Source organism: Silene latifolia, chromosome 6, assembly GCF_048544455.1.
Source record: "Silene latifolia isolate original U9 population chromosome 6, ASM4854445v1, whole genome shotgun sequence".
NCBI lineage: Eukaryota > Viridiplantae > Streptophyta > Magnoliopsida > Caryophyllales > Caryophyllaceae > Silene > Silene latifolia.
Window position 1 is genome coordinate 128,410,399 of NC_133531.1, and position 21,871 is coordinate 128,432,269.

At 34.8% G+C, this 21,871-nt stretch overlaps 2 protein-coding genes across 3 annotated transcripts; both read right to left on the bottom strand.

The window, feature by feature from the left end:
* Window positions 1-4,679: 4,679 nt before the first annotated feature.
* LOC141658992 (putative purine permease 4) lies at window positions 4,680-8,724 on the bottom strand. Its single transcript, XM_074465696.1, has 2 exons — window positions 7,963-8,724; window positions 4,680-5,298 (listed from the first exon to the last, which is right to left on the bottom strand). The coding sequence occupies exons 1-2, from the start codon at window positions 8,664-8,666 to the stop codon at window positions 4,830-4,832; spliced, it is 1,173 nt and encodes a 390-aa protein (XP_074321797.1). The 5' UTR covers window positions 8,667-8,724; the 3' UTR covers window positions 4,680-4,829.
* Window positions 8,725-11,451: 2,727 nt separating this feature from the next.
* Window positions 11,452-20,488, bottom strand: LOC141587271 (DEAD-box ATP-dependent RNA helicase 8-like). 2 transcript variants are annotated; one of them, XM_074408721.1, is made up of 10 exons: window positions 19,995-20,488; window positions 17,902-17,962; window positions 17,045-17,279; window positions 16,689-16,927; window positions 16,085-16,336; window positions 15,822-16,002; window positions 14,756-14,844; window positions 14,506-14,579; window positions 14,334-14,431; window positions 11,452-11,812 (listed from the first exon to the last, which is right to left on the bottom strand). In XM_074408721.1, the coding sequence occupies exons 1-9, from the start codon at window positions 20,369-20,371 to the stop codon at window positions 14,353-14,355; spliced, it is 1,587 nt and encodes a 528-aa protein (XP_074264822.1). In that variant the 5' UTR covers window positions 20,372-20,488; the 3' UTR covers window positions 11,452-11,812; window positions 14,334-14,352. The 2 variants fall into 2 exon arrangements, with proteins under 2 accessions (XP_074264822.1, XP_074264823.1); XM_074408722.1 differs by having other exon boundaries at window positions 11,676-11,812; window positions 14,318-14,431.
* Window positions 20,489-21,871: the final 1,383 nt, after the last annotated feature.

Below are 21,871 nucleotides of genomic sequence, written 5' to 3' on the forward strand. Positions count from 1 at the left end.
TTCGACACTCCATCTGGACTTCCTGAACCAGTTTTTTGGGATGCATTACATATCCCTCCAAACGACAAATATTCCGACATCTCCACACCCAATAACGTACTCCAACAACAGCATGACACCAATAATGTACTCAAACACTGCTGCTGGGTTAGAGAACTTGCACTTCTCAAATCGTCTTCCTGGATTGTCTTGAGTCGAAGACGTCAAAATCGCAACTGGTACACCACAAAGACATTTCCTGGGTTGTTCATCAATGCTACTATGATGGGTGCTTTCATAGCTACTTTCAATTGACATTTTGAATGAATTTCTAACCCTAATATTCAAAAGACAACCTAATTATCAAGAACCATGACAAGATTAAACGGAAACGAAATTTATTGAATACAAATTAATAAAATTGAACACATTGAACCAAAAAAAACAATGGGGAATGAATTACCTTGAGGATTAGTAACACAATGAAGGAAATCAAATTAGGGAAAATATGAGAGAGAATGATGAAGAAGGGAAGGGAATGAATGAGATGTTAAACATCAAACAAGCACAAAGTTAATAAAGAAAGACAAAAGGGCAAAATCGTCCTAAAAAATACGTTTTAACCCAAAAAAAATTGAAATTTGACGGAAATGTGGTCGGAATCCGATATTGGGTGCAATTTATAACTTGAGCTATTAACTTGGGTGTAATTTATTAAAAAAATTTGACGTGGGAGTAAATGTAAAAAAGTGTATTTGACGTGGGTGTAATTTAAAATTTGTTTTATTTTATTTCAAAAATTAGGTTTCAAATTTATATAAGATCACTTATCAATACTATATATTAAATCCAGAAACCAAGGGACTTTAATATAATTAAAGAAAGTTATACAAATTAATTATACTGTATAGTTTTAAATCACTAGCACCATGTGATGGACCCGATTAAGGGATCTCAATGCAAATATTATATAGTTTGGGTTAAATTAAATTATATAGAAGCTAGATTATTTTCCTAAACATTTGTATGAGACTAAAACATGGTTAATTTCCTTAAATCAAAATAATTAATTAAGATGATCGGTTTCCTTAAAATAAATAATTAATTAAGATGGTTAATTTCAAGGAGACTAAAAAAACAAGATGTTTGGTAATTTTCCTAAATATTTATAGAAGACTAGAAGACGGTAAATTTCCTTAAAATAAAATAATTAATTAGTATAAACATGCACACTTATGATATTAATTATTATCATCATAAAATTATATATTAAATTTAAAATCTATGCAATTTTAAAAAACTTTATAATTTATTAGATGTATAGAGATGTTAGTAATTTAACATACAAAAATATAATATAAGTAGGTTATAAATATTTCAAGTTAGATTTCATAATATATAATATTGCATAATTCTTTTGATTTAATTTAATGCATATATGTAATATATTTATATAACTATATCAACGAGATTAGTGAAAGTGGTAGAAACAACAACGGGAGTAGTGAAATAATCAATATTAATGCGGCAATAATGAAAGTAACAATAATTATGGCGGTATAGTGAAATTATCAATATTAATGCGACGGTAGTGACAGTAACAATAATTACGGCGGGAGTAGTGAAAGTAACAATGATTACGGGCAAGTAGTGAATGTTATTACTATTGTTTCATTAATAAGAATAAAATATTAATAGCAGAAGTAGCGAATTTGTCTCAAAATTTATTTCATCGTAATTTTAGGATATGTTATAGAAAAATACATTAATGATAAATTTATGGTTATGCAACTTTAAGTAATTTTATTTAATGAAAAAAAAATTAATGGTAAGTAGAGGTAGCCCGGGCGAAGCCGGGCACCAATACTAGTTCTTCATGAATAAGAGATCTTTCAAAACCAAAATTAATACTACGCTCAAAAAGAAATATATGGGATTAAACCAATATACGAAACAAGGATGGGTTTACATTTACATAATTATATTCAGAAATCATAATCATACATCATCAGATACCACTACATAAACTATAGTGAGATACTTCGTATCAATACTATATATTAAATCCAGAAACCAAAGGACTTCCATGTAATTAAAGAAAGTTATACAAATTAATTATACTATATAGTTTTAAATCACTAGCACCGTGTGATGGACCCGATTAAGGATCTCAATGCAAATATTATTAAGTTTCGGTTAAAATTAAATTATATAGAAGCTTAGTAATTTTCCTAAACATTTGTAAGAGACTAAAACATGGTCAATTTCCTTAAAATAAAATAATTAATTAAGATGGTCAATTTCCTTAAAATAAAATAATAAATTAAGATGGTCAATTTCAAGGAGACTAAAAGAAAGAAGATGCTTGGTAATTTTCCTAAATATTTATAGAACACTAGAAGATGATCAATTTCCTTAAAATAAAATAATTAATTAGTATAAACATTACTATTAATTATTAACATCATAAAATTATATATTAAATTTAAAATCTATGCAATTTTATTAAACTTTATAGTTTATTAGATGTATAGAGATGTTAATTATTTAACATACAAAAATATAACATAAGTAGGTTATAAATAATTCAAGTAAGATTCCATAATATATAATATTGCATAATTGTTTCGATTTGATTTAATGCATATATGTAATATATTTATATAAATATAGAATCCTCTTAAAATTGCATGCTTAAGTAATAAAAGTAATTTCGTCCGTAAAGAAAAGAATTGTAATAACATTGGATATAGTTATATGATAGTAATCACACATTTGAATAGTAAAAGTAACAATATTATCAGCGAGATTAGTGAAAGTGATAGAAACAACAATGGGAGTAGTGAAATAATCAATATTAATGCGGCAATAGTGAAAGTAACAATAATTACGGCGGGAGTAGTGAAATTATCAATATTAATGCCGGCAGTAGGGACAGTAACAATAATTACGGCGGGAGTAGTGAAAGTAACAATGATTACGGGCAAGTAGTAAAATGTTATTACTATTGTTTCATTAATAAGAGTAAAATATTAATAGCGGGAGTAATGAATTTGTCTCAAAATTTATTTCATCAAAATTTTAGGATATATCATAGAAAAATATATTAATGAACAAAAAACATTAATGGAGAGTAGAGGTAGCCCGGGCGAAGCCGGGCACTAATACTAGTAATATACAATACCTGAATACCGTTACATAAATAATGCGAATTTGTGATTGTCTACTAAATAGACTCATGCATACGTGAAATCATATATGGAATGAAGTAATTTATTTAGAACAATTAGTTGTTTTTATGGTTGAATGCGAAATACTAAATTCTCACATAAAAGTATAAAACAACGTCATCTTGCAATGCCAAACCCCGTATATATTTAACACATTCCATATCGTACAAGCTAGTAACTAACTTTCTAATGATCGTCTACCCAACACAATTTACTAATCTACGCATATTGCGAAGCTGGCCTATCATCACGAAATGTGATATTATATTGTAACGGATGAAAAATAAATAAATAACGTGAATAAAATACATAAATTTACATGTTTTATGAAAAATGTGTTGGCTATATTTAATTCAGAAGAAAAAAATTTAATTGATTTTGAGAAATTTCAGACTTTAAAATATATTTTGAATACTTGAGATTATTTGAGAGTATATATTATGACCTACATGGTTTAGATAATACTCTTCAATACAAAAAATTTCTTAAAAGGGGCGAAAAACTCGATAATAGTATCTTAAGTAGATCAATAGGTCTTGGTATAGACGGGTGGGGCGAACACACGGGTAAAGACCTCTAATAAAATGGGTAGGGGGACAAGGTGGGGCACCCTCCATGTGCCTCCCACCCTATGGCAAATGGATATTTTGTGAGGGAAAATGATATGCGTCTATACGTATAGACGGATAGTGTTCGTCTATAATGAGAATTTGTGTAACTAGATATGAAGGAAACTCCCATACCAATTGTCCCTTTAGTAAGTACATAGGGGTTTGAATTGGAATTGTCTATGTGCTTTGTAATAAAATATCCTTTTTTTTCTTCTCTGTTTGGTCTTGACATGTACTAGGTCACAATTAGGTCTTAGTTCAATAGTTCCGCATGCCTAATGTACTAGGTCACGAGAAAGTCAAATAAATCAAATGGCTATTAATTGCAATATAAGAGTAGTTTTGATAGGCCCCTCACGCCCATTGTGCTCTACCTGAAACCCCCCACATCCACTCGTTTTATAATGTTATAAAGATCGATTGGTCCGTGTTATTCTCGTCACAAAATTAACTTTTGCTTTAACTTCATTCACTAAAGATCAACTTTATTTAGTCTAGTTTAATTCAACTCAACTCCATTAAATTCAGTTTATCTCATTTTTACCGAAAAAAAACATAAACCTAAATCTATACAGAGTATATTTAAGTAAGAAAAGAATCACTCAATCATCTTAGTTATCATTTCCAAATCGATAGAACTTTTTTAAGATTCTACCACCCCCACCGCCATAAAAATATATATGAGAAACGCAACACTAAATTTAAAATTGGAAATACATACAATTTACATTTCTAACTTTCAAATAAGTTTAATTGATTTTACATTTTTTGTTTAACTTTAACATTCTTTAATTAGCGCTATGTTCATAAATCAAGATGTTCTTTTTCTAAAATTACCCAAATCTATATTATTATTCGGTTTTTCTAACATATATATACTCTAAAGGTACACATTAAGAAGCCATAAGAGAAAGGATTTTCATGAGAAATTATAATTTCTCCTTATAAAACTTCTTAATGTGTATCCTTAGACAAACGTTAGAAAATCCGATTATCCAACCCAGGTCAACTAGACATTATCCGTCACAATCGGAGACAACTCCATCTCATAATCTTGCTTTGTACCTATACGACCCTCAACAACCTTACTCTTCACGTACATCCCATACACGTAAGAACAAAATCCCCATGCACACAACAACGTGGACACAGCCTTAATCCCTCCGAATTGGTCCCCATACACGATCACCCCACCAACGACGTTCATGGCTAAGAGAGCCCCCATGCACACGCCACCGGTTAACGATGACGTAAGGAACACCATCCCTGCCGTACCCATGAAGCATAACTGCCAGCTTATTATGTTGCCTATTATGGTCAATGTGTACATCTTAGGTCCTAGGTCGAACTGTTGTCTCGCTTCGTGTCTCATCTCTTTAAAACCGCCGTCTATGGCCATGCCTATGGTGGCTAGTGCCGTGGCGGCTATCTCCATTATTAGTTGCATCTCCATCACCATCTCGTAGCAATAGACTTCCCTATTCATAAATAACATATGTAAGGAAAGTTACTATAGACAAAAATATAAGTGCTGCATTCTCATCCGTGAGTTTTAACATTGTTGCATTCTCAAGACTAACACAACTACTCCGTTCTTATCAGTTGATCTAAGTACTTATGGGTAAATTTTGGACATATATAAAAGCTCAAATTAATAACCATACATATGAAATGGACCACATCTTCTTTTACTTTTATGGCAAGGTCAGATAATTTTAGACACCTAAACTTTAAGAATAGCACAACACATTTATGCTTAGATACCATTTCAAATGTTCTTAATTCAGAAAATATATTTGAAATTAGAGATTTTACACAAAACTTTGTATAGTTTTTACAAAAAATGCATCTTGTCAGTATAGTTGATCTAAGTACTTATGGGGTTTTGTCCGAGTGTTTACAAAAAAATGCATCTTGTCAGTATAGTTAGCTTAGATCATTAGCTGGTAAAGTCATAAGGAATGGTACTCATAATCTAGGTTCAAATCCCATCAGCATCATATTCACCCATGTGGCCTTCCTTTACATTAATAACATTAAATTATTGCTTGTAAATGTCAGACTTTATTTGTAGTTAATAGTAGTTTTTTCCCTTAACAAAAATAACCAAATTGTAAAAACATGACTTGATACATGTTATCCAACTTATTCTTCATTCATTGCACCACAAAGAATATACTCAAAATACTTACCAATTCCGAATATGTAAAATGCATCTTCTTTCTTTGGAGAAGATTAGGAAAATGAGATAGCAGCACACAAAAATATATATACTCCTATTTATAAGCATACTATTTTCTCCATTCTATTTGTGTTTTAGAAATGAAAATTAAAAACAAATAACCAAACAAATTGTAAAAAAGATCGATGACATCGTATATTCCTATCCAACTTGTATCCTACATTTGTTGTACAACAATGGATACTAGTTTTAATCCCGTGCAAAAAAATGCACGGTACTTTTAATAATGAATTTTACTAAGCAACGTGAAAAGAGTAAACATTACTTACATAATACACTAAGTTAGATTTAAAAAATACATTACTCTGGAAAGATTGAAGAGTAAAATTACTTAAAAAATTGTAAAATATATATTATACATAATCTGAAATTACATTATATTATTTCTATTCAAAAATCGATTTTTCTTTTGCAAGTTAATTTTATTTGTTGACTTAAATTTGTACAAAATTAAAAGTATATTTTTTGTTAGGTATTGTAAAGTAATTTCTTAAAATTTAAAGTGTGGGGCGCATAAAGTATATTTGAAATGACAATTTTATTAATATAATAATGCAATATTGGTATAGTGTTTTGTAAAACTTAGTGAATAGACTTATAAATTTGTAAAACTAAACGTACAAAAGAAAAGAAAAGAAATTAATTAATTTATTTTTTTAAATGGGGTCCACCACTAACAAAACAAATCCATTTTTCCTAAAATCTCTCGACCAATAAAAAAGCTTTAAAAAACTCAGCTTTTATACTATTTAGATACTCAAATCAGTTACTTCGTAATTCCCCACTCCAAATTTGTAAATGTATCTTCTTATAGAGTATTTAATGAACAAACAATGTAATCGAGAAGGTCTCTTATAAGGCGGTTTTATAATACACTTATGTAAAACGACTTTTTATTTGCCTAAATAGCCTCATAAAAGTAATTGATAACCACCCTCACATGGTAATTAAGTAAAATGCATGGTAATTAAGTTTACAATAACAGCACAAATATTACTATACAACCAGTTGTATAATAAGCATTGTACAACCATATACATTAATCCGAGCTTATGTGCAATTTTATCGAGTTTGTAAGAGTTTATTTTTTTTATGTTTAAGTGTGTGAGTTCAAAAACTTTAAAGCATAGCTCAGATTCTTTTTAACAAAACTCGAAAACTTTAGTGCACAGCTCGGATTCTACATTATACAACCATATACAACTGGTTGTATAATGTACTAATTGCAATAACAGTTGTGTAAAACCGTTTTAAACAAGTATTTTTGATTTCAGAAAGCAATTATCACAACTTTTACATTGTTTCTCGTTCAGAATTAACGGCGAAATTCAAATAGATTCGATAACAAAATTAAACGGAATGATAAATATATGAAATGGAGTTCGTAATTTTTTTGGTTATGATCCAACAAAAAATAAATGGGAATTCACGTGGAATTTAGGTATCAGATGTTTAACCAATACATCATGTTATTTCATTTATGAAGTTCTCTTTTAAGGTTATGATCACATTTAATGTCGAAAAAGAAAATGTCAAAAAACAAAAAACGTTATGAAAAATTTTATCTTTAGATTTTAGCGGAAAGGCTAACAAGTCTCATGTTCTAGACTAAGTATCATGTTTTTCGGATTCGTTTTATATTGTTTTTCATCATAAGATAAAATAAATGTAAGCTATTGACTGATTGAAGCAGATGGATATATAACTATATTGAATCATAACGTAAGCTATTTTAGATATAAAAAGTTTGTATCACTCATCCAGATTGTGAGTTCTATTTGACTCGTTTTAATCGTAAAATAGATGTCCTGTAAGTTTTTATAGTCTAAAATAACATGTTCGTCTTAAGAAAGACTAGTTGGTATCAAATATGATGTTAACAATTTAAAAATTTACATACCTATAAATTTTCTCCATGATGGGAAGATAAAGAGCAAAGAGCAAACCAGCACCAATAGTACAAAAATACCCAACAAAATACATTCCTTTGGTGACACCCTTAGGACGATCATGGCTTTCACTCAATGCTATCAAAACCGAACTCAACGTCAAAAGAATGACACAATTGAGATTCAAAAATGTGATCTTTTGCTTAACAATGAGGCAAGAAAGGATCAAAGTGAAGACTAATTGAGCAGATAAAAGCAAAGACGACGTCGAGACGGGTAGATAAGAAGTCCCCCATGAAAACAACAAGTTATTTAGGCCTAAAAATAAACCTATTATAAATGAGAGGATTAAGAGTTTTTTTGTGAGGTTTGTGAAGGGTTTTCTTAGGGTAAAGTTGAGAAAATAAGGGAGGAAAATTGGTAAAAGAAGAATTGGGAAACCGGCACATTGGACCCATGTGGATACCCAACGGCTTGATCCTTTGTGAATGAAGTAAAATTTTGCTAATAGTGAGGAGATTAATGAGCCTATAAATAATGACATGTAGTTCAATGCTAGTAATATTTTGTAATGTTTTTTGTTAAGTTTGGTGGCGGCCGTGGTGGCGGGTTTTGGAGGTGTTTCGTTTAATGGGGTTGTTTCGAGGGCGGTGGTGGTGGTTGTGGTAGTGGAGTGTGGTGGTGATGGTGAATTTTGGATGGGGAGGGAGTTCATTTTTTTGTTGGTAATTGAATTATGGATTTTTGAGGGGTGGAAAAGAGTAAAATGTGAAGTAATTGTGTTAAGTATTATGATTATTAAATGAGTTAATGCATGGTTTTATAGAGATAATAAGGTGTGATTATTGGGAGTGGCAATTATGAAAATAATAATAATAATTATAATGGGTTCTTAATCTTTTCACCTTTTACCTCTCGTAAATTAATAATCTAATATTAATTTTACTCAGTAACTTTAGTTAATGTTATACTTCATATTAGATGAGAAGGTTGGAAAAAGTAGAAAGCAAACATTACTAAAAAAGAAACATTACTATGTTATTTCGACTAATTTATCTAGTTAAGAAAATCAAATCGTTAGATAACTAGTTCATTAAAATTTCTTATGAAAAAGGATAACTCGTTATTATATAGACTACTTTTGTATCACATCGAGCATAATATAAATCTCATACGAGAATTCGTGTACAGAGAAGTTGCGATAACTGTAGAATTGTGTCGTGTTTACCGAGTAGTAGGAAGAGTCGAAACGTCGATTATCTACTCAAGAACCTGGATCGTTCATATATACTCATTGGTGATCTGCTGGATATTTTCCTTAAATGTTGAAGATTTGGTGTTTGATTTATTTCATAATAACAACAATTACTAGGTCTTAATAAAAAACTCTCTCAAACCGAGACCTCCGTGATAAAAGTTCTCTTACCTCAATCATGAAATTTGAAGTTCGATTCTCACCTTATATTGATTTCATGAAGACACTTTCAGTGTGTCACACCTCAAAATTATCATCGAGACATATACCATATAAGGACACTTTCATACAATGTTAGAATCTTCCCATAAACAAAAATGAAAACAGACAAAAAAAAAGTCCAAATCAAAGTGAATTAAATCAGATCAAGCAAATCCAAATAAATTTATCTAACTCAAAATAAAATTTAATCACGTCAAATCCTAAATATTCGCGGTTCACAATATTATTACCGATTTGAAATCAGGATTAAAATCCTAATTTTAAGTGTTTTGTTCAATTTTTGTTTGAACCGGGAATCAAACTTATAAAATATGGAGTACAATAAAAAAAAAATCGGGTTGGGTTAATTTGGATCAAGTCTATCAAATTAATTCAATTATTGATATTAATTCATTTTAAGAACAAATATTTGACTCATAAATAATTACATTATAATTTATTAGGCCTTGTTTGATTGTCATACGGGATTTAATTTCCCATGATTTTACAAAATAAATGAATTGGTCAATTCACGCGAATTGCCCAAAACTCGTTTGGTTGACATCCGGGAGTTGAATTGACACAAGAATTTCCAACTACCTAAGCAGGGCTAAGTAATAAAACCCCTTCATTATGGAGGAGTTGATAATTCATGGGAAAAAGAAAATCTCATGATACGTGGGTGGTTCGTGAAAGGTGGATTCACCGATGGTTGTAGGAGGTGGGGTTGGGCAATTAGTTGAAGCACGCCTACGGTGAGTTGACCGGTGGCAGGTGAAATGCAGTTGGGTCGCCAACGCTAGGAAGGGGTGGGACAGAGCGTGATGGAGGGGAGGTGGTAGTTCGTTGGTAGGGACAAGGTAGGGGGTCGTTCGTTGGTGAGAACGGGGAAGGGGGTCGTTTGGGAGAGGTCGTTAGGATCGCTGGTGGCATCGGCAAGAGATGAGGTCGTTGATGGTGCGCTGGCTGTCGTCGGAGTTTGGGGGTAGGGTGGGTGGAGGTTGTTGGGAATTTTTTTCAAAAAATTATTAGCTTTTTATTTGAAAAAAAAAAAAACAAATCATTAAAATACACCCTTTTCGACATTATTCAATTTTCTTGGTTAGTTTTACTGATTCATATTTTTCCTCAAAATAAATTACATTTTTGTTGACATGAAAATCAATAAAATGTCGATTTAATCTATAATATAGGCAAAAGTAAAATTTCAGATATACCACACGCGTACATTACTCGGGATCATATTTACATCAACCTAGTTAAAAATTAACCCTACTAAAAATTGTTCAAGAGATTTGGCAACAGAGTAAAGAAGTATTGACCATGGTCAAAGTAGATAGTTGGAAGTTACAATCACAAAACAACAATCTATCTTTACCTTGATCTCAGGAAAAATGTGAAGCCGTAGAAAATCTAGTCTAGTGTCACATGAAATTTGACTTCCCTCAATTAAGCTGCCAAAAGGCAACAATACATTAATAAGTGCCACATTTGTGATTTGACCTACTTCAATACCACAAATTCTCGTTTAGGACGGCAATACCTATTTTAATGGTAAAACGAATCCAAATAGGTGTCACATGATCAAGATGGTCGTCTGGAAAATAGCAAAAGTTTGTCTTATTATCAAGTGGTAGTATACGAATCCATTTTACCATTATAACGGTATTTATCGTCTTGATTAAGACTAACTGATTTCATACTCCCTCACGCTCAATAAATAGTTTATATTAATATTAATAAAAAGTCTAAACCCCCCAAAATACATGTGATTCCTACAACCACGTATATCGGGTCAACATATGATGAACAACCAATCTCCCCCTTTTCATCCTACTCGGCACTCGCATCCTTTAGCAAGATAGGTCTGAATCAGCAAAGAGGCAAAATATCATGAGTTGGGCCGGATCCTTGGATCTCACATTATCAGATTTGAACCTGATCAAAAAATTTTGGATCTCGCTTATCTAGATTCAGATCCAACATTATATGACCATAAACGACTAAACGAGAGTATACAGGTCCCAACGTAACTGAGATCACATAAACAAAATACCGCTAGACATTAAGGTAATATAAATGTACAAAAGTGCAACAATACAATTACAATGTTCAAGAGATAATAGAACTAGGAAGCCGTTGATGTACACACGGTCCAGATTAAGTAGCCAGTAGCATGTTTAGAGTGATCAACTAATGTTATGCGCAAACATAGGACTAGAAAAAAAACTTACAGAACCTTTTTTCACTTGTCGAAGGTCTAAGTGTCGGACATTTCACACTTGTGTACAAGCACACTTAGATTTTAGGATTTGCCAAGTCGAATGGAAAGCACAAGGTCACCTCAGAGAGAGACAACAATCTTCGGCTGCTTATACTCAACAGCAGCATTGATCATTGACCACCTGTAACAAAAAGGATGAGTTTCCACCTTCAAATAAGAAAATTATCGACACAGAAAAAGTTGAAGTGCTACATGTAGCATTCGTTTTTTATTCTTTACTGTGGGTAAATGGAACCACACAGACATTTTTCGCTAACAGCCATGATCGGTTATGATCCCAGGTCATGAATACCAATTACAACCACACACCTGTAAAATTGTAAACATGCCTGACCATAAAGACGAGGGAAGGGGGAGGGAGGAGACTCTCAAGTTCAACAATATTACCAAGTGATTTAAGGGCTCCGACAAAAGGCGGGTTGAAGACGGATCTAGCAGTGTGCTACCGGATACGCCTAGGCACTTACCGAATTGCAAGGCGATTCACACGAATTACGTTTACGAATAACATCAAATTACGGTATTTAGTTATAAATATACCGCAGTATACTCTACTTTGGGCGAATTGCTAATTCGAATCAGTCGCATATTGAATCTGGTGACCTGTCCAGCTATTCCTGGGTGAAACATAATGCAAATTGCATCGGTGCATAATAAGTCATTATTTGCATAATGTGTCCTTATTGCCAGAGAGTTCCTGACTCCTGTTATTGTTAACAGATAACCAGCTTAAGATACAGAACTAGGTCCATATGATCAAGTAAAGGGAATTCCTCAAACTGCCAAACAGGTAAAGATTTAATTCAGGTAATGCACCACTTGAGTTTAAAAGAAGCAACAATAACCTGGTAGCAGGATATGATTCTGCTTTAAATTGAATTTCTTTAGCTCTTAAATAGAACGGGATACCTAAATAATCACTTAATTCATGGTACATTAAAAACCCAGGCAAAGCCATATCCTTGGATATTAACATCCAGCCTCAGAACTCATGTCCTTGAAGAAAAAAATTGATCATTAGTCATATTCCCTGTCAAGCTGTCTCCCAATCAACAAAGCTGCGCACAGCATTTCTGCAGCTAGGATTTACAGAACATTTCTTGTGGATTCAATGACTCGCTATTCTTTGGCTTTGAAACATGGACTACAACAACATGACTCGCTAAAATGAAAGTGCTACTTGTATTGTAGAGTAGCTACGGAACAATGCAATTATCGATACGCATCATTCACAAACCAGCTAATCTCTCCTTCAACCCGTACCCTCCCCTAAACCTCTCAAAACCCCTGCTCCTCTCCCCTTTGACTATTACCAATTCCCAAGCCTCCCCACCCACCATCTGTACTTTCCCATCTCTGCCCTCCCCTTCAACCTCCACCTTCTCCTCTCATCAAAGCTCCAAAACACCCCACACCACCACCCACCACGGCTGATCATGACCTGCTTGTACCCAACACCACAATCAGCCCCCCCCCCCAAACCAAAGGCCACTCTTCCCCTTCGACTACCCCCATTGGCCCATTGTTGAATTCCAATCGCTAATTGTCCTGTATCCTAAAATCTTCTGTCAAAATTAGTCGATTAGAGGTTCATGCAGAAAGAGGTAACTCCGGAAATCAGCTAGTTTAGCCATAAATTGCATCTTAAATAATTCTGTCAAAATTAGTTGACTGGAGGTTGAGGGGGAGGGAGATAGTCCAGGGAGTCAGCTATTTTGCCATAAAATTGCACTTAAAACTCATCCCGTCAGAGTTAGTCGATTGGAGGTTGACGGGAAGGGAGGCTGAACTGTGGTCAGATAGTGTAGGTGGGGTTGAAGCATTTGTTCAGCTTTACCGCCGGATCAAGAAATAGATGACACCTTGCATGTTCTAAGCAGCAATACACGACCGAGCTATCACGATTTTGGGAAGTTCCTGACTCTTCTTATTTCCTCGCCTACTCGTGTCCGACATTTGACACGAGTGTGACATTTGACACTCAGACATGGGTATAACACTTGGACGCCTCAATTTAAGCCAAAATATGCAAATACTTTTATTAAAAAAGCCGAGCACGACAAGGCGACACGCAGTCCTGCCCGTGTCAGCTCCTTCTAGACGAGTCGGAGTCTCTAAGAAACATTGAATGCAACCGAATTTTACCGCATTTTGAGGGGATATTTGCTGCATTTTGCAAAGACTAAACAATAAGTCAATAACTACTGTTACAATTACCTGACTGAATCTTGGTCAAAACTTTTCCATGAAGGGGTTACATTAAGGAAGCGGTGTTGTGGCATTTACATGAGTGGACAAGGGGCGGCTGGCTTAGGGAGGTCAGCATGGTCACATGGGTGACCAGACCTTAAAAAAGGAACAGGTAATAAGGGGACAGGCCGACATGGTAGTATTGTGATTTAACGAAGTGAGATGAGGAAGGGGTTTAGTTATTCGGTTTATTGTTATATCATTTGTTTGCTGAAGCATGATTTCTTATAACAAGACATTCTACCCTACAATATGTGAAATAATCTAATTCCACTAACGCAGGTGAAGGGGTCCTAAGAAAAAGAGGTAGGGGAAACTTCAAAGGGAAGACATCATCAAACTACAAAAACAAATGACAGCACAAGTAAACATTTACTTTTTGTCCCACTCACCACCATTCACATAGTTTTGTCACCGACAGTAAACACCCTGATCTATGTGTGGAGGAATTTGCTTAATTTCAGTACCAAGCTCTTGCTCGATCTTGTACCTGTAAAAAAAATGAAGACTTGCTTAATACTGCAAAAATAGTTACTATAAGAGCAAGTCAAACACAAAACTTACAAGTTGAAACGGTCCTCATATGTTATTAGATTAACAGCCAATCCAAGGTGTCCATATCTTCCAGAACGACCAACCTGAAAAGATACAAACATAAAGTAAATTACAGAGGATGAGAGAGAGGGAGGGGGTTCGGGGGAGATCACAATAAACAACATCACTCCTATGCCTCAATGGCTCTCGCAAATTGCAAGGTAAGGGGAGATCACAACAATAAAAATAAAAATAAAACAAATAAAGGATCCCCACATACTCTGTGTAGGTAAGTTTCTGCGTTTCTTGGGAAATCAAAATTGATCACTACATTCACCGCTTGAATGTCAATACCCCTTGTAAACAAATCTGTTAACAAACCAAGCAAGAACACCAGCTATAAGCCCATAAGCCCAAAACACCACATCCACTTATTATCTTTAGTTATTAGTATCGTAAATTCGTAACTAAGAGCCATACTGTATCGCCTTCACAGAGAATCGTATAATCTAGAAAATTTTGACAATTAGACTAGAAGCATGAGACAATATGAGAAGCTAAAAGAATGACTCCCATTGGCTTTTACTAGTGGATCTGTTTTTGAGCATTTAACCAAAGTGCTTAAGCAGAAAAGCCGCTTCTAAACACATCAGTTAATTGATTAATTTTTTTCAAGCTAGACTTGTTTAATATAGCTTTGGTAGGTACATAATTGCAAAAAGTCCTTCAGCTAGCAAAAACTTTCTTATAGCTCTCACAAAACACAGACTATAATATATGTCCAATGCCACATCATGAGCAGCAAATGCGCATCAGTAAATGTTAATACAATCCTCTAAAACCCTCATGAGGAACAGAGAGAGAACTTCCCAGTAAATCATTGGATACTGAATCAGCTCAACCATACAGATCAAACGTGATAAATGTGCATTTTCATAACAAATCATCAAATACTTATCCCCGTATTAACTCAGAAACTTGTCGGTAAAGCTCAAACTTTTATGGTAGGTTGGGTGGCAGAAAGTAGGGAAATACAATAGAATCTCCGTGCCAACCAATTTGCAAAAGTTTTTTAAGAACCTCTCTCCAATAATTCTAAGTTGTTTAGTTCCCGTAATCTTTTTTGCCCTGATCAAAGCTAACCCGTTTTTCTCAGCTTACTTTATTTTCCTAAAATAATACAGAGTACAAATTTCTCAAAAGCATAATGACGAGTACCTCATGTATTTTCCAGAAACTTCACACTGAATCTTAAAGTAATCTTCTCACTAATGAAAATAAGAGGAAAACTTGAAAGAAAACCTGGACGCAATTTAGGTGATGATGAAGAGGAAAGCTTCCACTACCTGTACAAACAAGGTTTCTACAAGCGCCATTACGGAAGTCATGGAATACTCTGTTTCTGTGGTCTTGGAGCATCTTAGCATGAATGTAAAAGCAGGAATAACCAAGCTCCGTAATTTTCTTGGCCAGTAATTCCACTCGATTCACAGAGTTACAGAAAATAATGGACTGGTTTATTTGAAGCTGAAAATCAACTCACAAAACAATGATACAAAGCCGTTCGTACATAACTTCAAATTGTTGTAAGACATAAGCTGATGCTAACCTTAGAGAATAGTGTATTCAAGCAGTGGACTTTCTGCCTTTCTTCAACAAAAGCATAAAATTGAGTAATACCCTTTAGAGTGAGCTCATCCATAAGGTTAATTACATAAGGCTTTTGCAAATATCTATCCTTGAAATCCTTGACAGTCACAGGAAACGTTGCTGAAAACATCAAAATCTGCCTACTTTCAGGAAGAAAACTAATTAAGTGCTCCAGTGAAGGTTGGAACTCAGGGGACAAAAGTTTATCAGCCTGGAAAAAAGATACATGGACCATCACATACATGAAAGCCAACGTACACAGACAACAAAATAGTCAACACATAGCTTCTATGACCAAGTTTTCTGACATAAAACAAGGTATCTAACACCTAAAAATGGTAAGATTACGAACCAGAAAGGCTTTCATTAGACCTAAGAATGGTCAGATACTCAGATTGCTAACAAAAAAATGCACACTAATATTTAAAAGTCAAATGTCAAATAAAAGAGTCCAAAATGTGAAGACCTCTTCCCTAAAGCCTGACATCTGATCAGCACTTGACACAGAATGGGAAGGATGACTACAGACAGCACACACTGGAAGGAATAACTGCGGGTAATACCTCATCCATGATAAGCATGGAACAATCCTTCAAAACACATACACCCTTCTTTGCCAGATCCAAAATTCTTCCGGGAGTTCCAACCAGCAAATGAACTGGCTGATACAAACGCATAATATCATCCTTTAAGCTTGTTCCTCCTGTTGTGACCATGACTTGAATTTTTAGGTGCTTTCCAAGCTCCTTGCAAACCTGTGACGTTTGAAGGGCCAACTCTCTCGTCGGAACGAGTATAACAACTGTAAAGAAGAATAGAACATAGGACCCATTGAACAAAACCATTTACAAAATATTACGCAGTTATGTCAAATATGCTGAACTGTGGCTAGGAAAAACTAATAATATATGTCCACCACCTTGAATCACGTTGTTTTCTGTATCAATTTTCTCCAACGCAGGAATACAAAATGCAGCAGTTTTCCCAGTTCCATTTTTAGCTCTTGCAAGGATATCGCTCCCTGTTAAAGCAATTGGGATGCTTTCTTCCTGGATTGGGGAAGGTCGTTCAAACCCTTTTTCATATATTCCCATAAGAAGTTCTCGCTTCAAGAAATAATCCTCAAATTCATTTCCTTTCGTAGCTGTGACATCCTGATGCATCATTGAAATAGTATAAACTATATAGTCCAACTAACAATCACACCAAAAAAAATGCAAGAAAAGTCCTATCAACATGCATGAATTCCTATGAAGTGAACATCCTAATCCATGAGGAGCTTCCGTTTATTAGTTCCTGATTCCAGTATTTTGTTTCATAACGACATTGTTTTAGTTCACTAAGCAAGCAGAAAAATAGTTCCATTCATATATCATTTGCTTATTCTTTTCTATTTTAATGTCAGTTTATATGGTTTTCCAGCTATCCCATTTTTTTGAATCTATATACCCCAATGTGCTTTGAATATATAAAAGAGAAGAACTAGAGTCATAAGAAAAAAACAATTTCAATAGCACTTGTTTCTATATGGTTAATAGGTCTTCGCGGAAACAAAATCCTTTCCATCCCTGACCAAGTCTGTGTTACATTTTGAACACTCAGACCCCCGGTTAGCAGGTTTCTTACCTCAGCTATTTTCATTGAATCTGAAATCAAGTGACTATGAAAGTTAAACCAAAATAGGTCAGCAGTCCCAGAATAAGAAGATTAGCGGAATCCATCGGCCAACAATATAGGGGGAACAAAAGAACTAATTTGCTAATCTACAGGTAGTACCTCAGTTCTGAAACGAGTATCAGGCGCTGGAAGCTTCAAATTCGCCTTCCAATCTTCAGAGCTGAACCAACAGCGATAAGAAAGTCAAATGACAGCAACCTTGAGGAGCAACCAATAATTTCAGGGAATGTGAGTGTATATTTCACATATATCGTTTGTTAGAAAAACACATAATTTTAGCAGAATCACAATATTTTTATTACTATCTGCTCATGAAGTACAAATCTGGCCATCACAAACCATCAAATATGACACTTCATAGTTTAACAATGATAACACAATAATACACTAGAACATATTAGTTGAGAATCCATAAATTTGTTAAGTATTTGACTAAGATCAAAGTAAGATCATAAGCTACATTCATCATTTCATCCCTCTATTGATCACAGATTGATATAGAGGATGATTCACAAGCAACTAATGCTAGTCTCGGCTCCTGAATCCAGCACCATGTTTTTGGACAATCACCGTGGCTTAGAGCATGTACAAATGTAAAAGATGGAGAGCACCTATTTTGCTCTTCATTTTCACTCTCTCATTGGAGAGCACCAAATGCTTCTACACCCACAATAACAAAGCTCTTCTACATGCTCTCCATCTTAATTTTTGGTTACACTATTTTCACATTTACATAAAAAAAATTGAAAAAACTAACTCTCTTTCACATCATCACATTTTATAGCCCACTTCATATGGAGAACTAGCTCCCCTTCGCTCTTCTCCGAGAGCTCTAAGAGAGCTTTACTCCATTTTATTCTTTGGACTTTGGAGAGCACACGAAAAAAAAAACCCAAGAGAACACCTTATTGTAGGGGAAGAAAAAAGGTCTTTTTTGCTCTCCAAACGTGGGGACCAGCTTGGATTGTACATGCTCTTAGAGAGACTGTACAGAATCACACAATGCAACACCACATAATTGGATACAGTAGTTTGTCAACATACTTATTCCAAGATGACAGTCCGCATGCGTCTTGCATAATAATGGTGCCACTGACAGCCTCTCATATAACAACCAAAAGCGAGAAACTTCATATTATCAACTAATGGTCGAAAGATCATTGTCCTCGGTGCACACAACTAAAATATTGAAAATCAAACTACTTGCTTACTCCAAACCTCTTGATTATCTTATAGTTTTACCTCAACCTTTCCCAACTCTCAACCAGAATCATATTTCCCGGCATTCGTATTTGTGGAACCTGACTTTACTCCATCAACATACAGGGGAACCAAAGTGACCTCTGAACATGAGCCCAAAACTCATTGTAAGAAAATCGCAAAGACTTCCACCTAGAATAGAGTTTCAATATTAAATCTACTGATCAGTTTGACTGACTTTAAAAATAATGATAAGGGTGTCCCTACTACTTTTACTCAAAACAGTTTCAGAATTATATCAAATCCCAATATTAGACTGCCAAAAGACACCTCTTCCATAATGTACTGATATTTCACAAGGATTGCAATGCTGTATGCTGGACAAGTTTATACATCTTGCGTCCCATGCGCCATTCAGTCTCTCAAGTCTCAATGCACCAAGAACCCTTTAGTAGAGCCAATATCTAAATATCCCTCAAAATCCAGGTCAATAAATTTAGAAAAGTCAACAGATATCGAAAATCAATCAATCACGAAATCACCCACAAGCTAGCAAAACTGTCAGTTACCAATTCTCCTAGCACATTACAGATCTTACACCGGTGATCTCCCCTTCGCCTTCCCATGCCATAAATTACAATCTCTATCCCACAACAGTTAGCCTCATGGACCATTTTTGTCGTCCCAGAGCCAAATGCAGTTTTCATTTGTGACTACTTACTTACAGTATCCACAACAAACAACAAAATCGACGAAAACTAAAACTTTCACACTATTCAGTCATCCAGAGATACATACTCTCCTGTATTTTTAGGAATTCACCTAATTTCTAAATTCCGCAAAATTTCAAATCTAAAACATCTCTTTACCTTCACCACTTGCGTGATCACAACAAATACACACCTAACAGAACAAAGTAGCGAAAATTATGTAACAAAAGAAGTATGATTAACAGTCTAATTCGAAAAAAAGGCGAAAATTAGTAGAATAACCTGGAATCAACGGAAGAAGTATGATTAATAGTCTTGTCAACTTCAATAACATTAATCGAATCATCACTCGCAACATTGTTACTATTACTGTTACTATTACTATTACTGTTACTGTTATTACTACTGTTAACAGGCCGTCTCATCATCCATTGCTGCTGCTGCTGATAATTCTGCTGCTGTTGCGGTGGTTGTTGGTAATTGTTTCGCGGAACGTAATGCTGTTGCGGCGGGGGAGGTTGTTGGTGGTTGTTGTTGTTGTTGTACGGCGGCCTGGATTGGTAATTAGGGTTTTGGTAGCCGTAATTGCCGCCGCCGCGGGCGTTGGCGATCCCAGGAGGATAGCGAGGGCGGGGATTGTGGTTGGAGTTGTGGTTCATCGGAATCTTGGAAGGATATGTTGGAGAGGAGAAAAGAGTCAAAGGAGAGTGAGTAGAAGATGATGAGTGTATAGAAGAGGAGTGGAGTTGTGGTGGAGTAGTATTTTTGGATCTTAATTACTTTATTTTATTTAACGTCACTGGTTTCATTATTGAAGAGTTGCATTTAAAAAAAAGGTGGTATATTTTTCAATTAATCTAAATCTTAACACGATTACGAAATATGGTTGACGTTTTACCTACTTTCTCTTACCTTCTCTTTCCTTTTTACACATTACAACAACCACAAGCCGATTCACCACCGCTACCACCACTACTGCACCACCACTGTCATCATTACACACCCTGCGACTAGGAATGAGTAAAAAACTCTGATTATCCGAACCGATCCAACATCCGATCCGAATCCAATTCGATTTTTTGGATATCTGATCCGACAGTTAAGGTTGGATCGGATATCCGATCCCAAATTTTTGGTATTTGGATCGGATATGGATATTAGAATGAAAACGTTTGGATATCTAATCCGATCCGAAAATATATTTTTCTAATATTTACTGTTTTTTCTTGTCATTTATGATCAATTATTTTAATTAAATGAGCGTGGCTAGATTGTAATTCTTGTACTAGGGTGTTTAGAATTATCCTACGTTGCAGTTTGGACTATAATTTTACAATTGTTTCATTTTTTTGGTGTTATTTTTTAACTTTTAGCATTGTTTTAAGTATACTTCTTTAATAGCACACTTTTATTTGATACAATAACGTTAAAAAGTACCAAAACTATGTTAGTTGTACCTAAATTTTATATCGAGATCATTGGAGTGAGAAAACAAAAGAAAATCATCATGGAAGACGATGAATTCGATAGTGTCTTAAACTCAAATTTCAAGTAAATTTAAAAGTATGGATATCCGTGTAATATCCGTCCTGTTAGGGACCCGTTGACTGACCTATTGACCTAAGGAGAGCCTTAACAAGGGAGTCGAGAGAGATTAGTTGACCAATGTAACTCGATACTCGACCTAGCAGAGGCCACTCGGCCGAGTAGTTGAGGTTAGGGGTGGGCATAATCCGGTCCGGACCGGAAAAATGGACGGTCCGGACCGGAATGGATTGGACCGGAACCGGAATTAAAAATTCCGATCCGGTCTCCGGTCCACCATTTTCCAAGATTCCGGTTTCCGGTCCGGGACCGGTATTTTCCGGTCTGGACCGGTTTGGACCGGAATGCTCGAAATTATTGTTATTTTCAGTTTTTTTTCTTAAAATTGTATTTTTATTCCGGTCTGATCCGGTCCAATGGACCGGAATTTGGAAAAGTGGGTAATTCCGGTCCAACCGGTCCGGTCCGGTCTCAGACTGAAATTTTTGTAATCCGGTCCGATCCCGTGAATTTTACCGATTTTGGTTCCGGTCCAAATTGGTTCCGGTCCGATTTTGGACCGGTGCCCAGCCCGAGTGGGGCGTACTCGGCCGAGTATGTCTATACTCGACTGA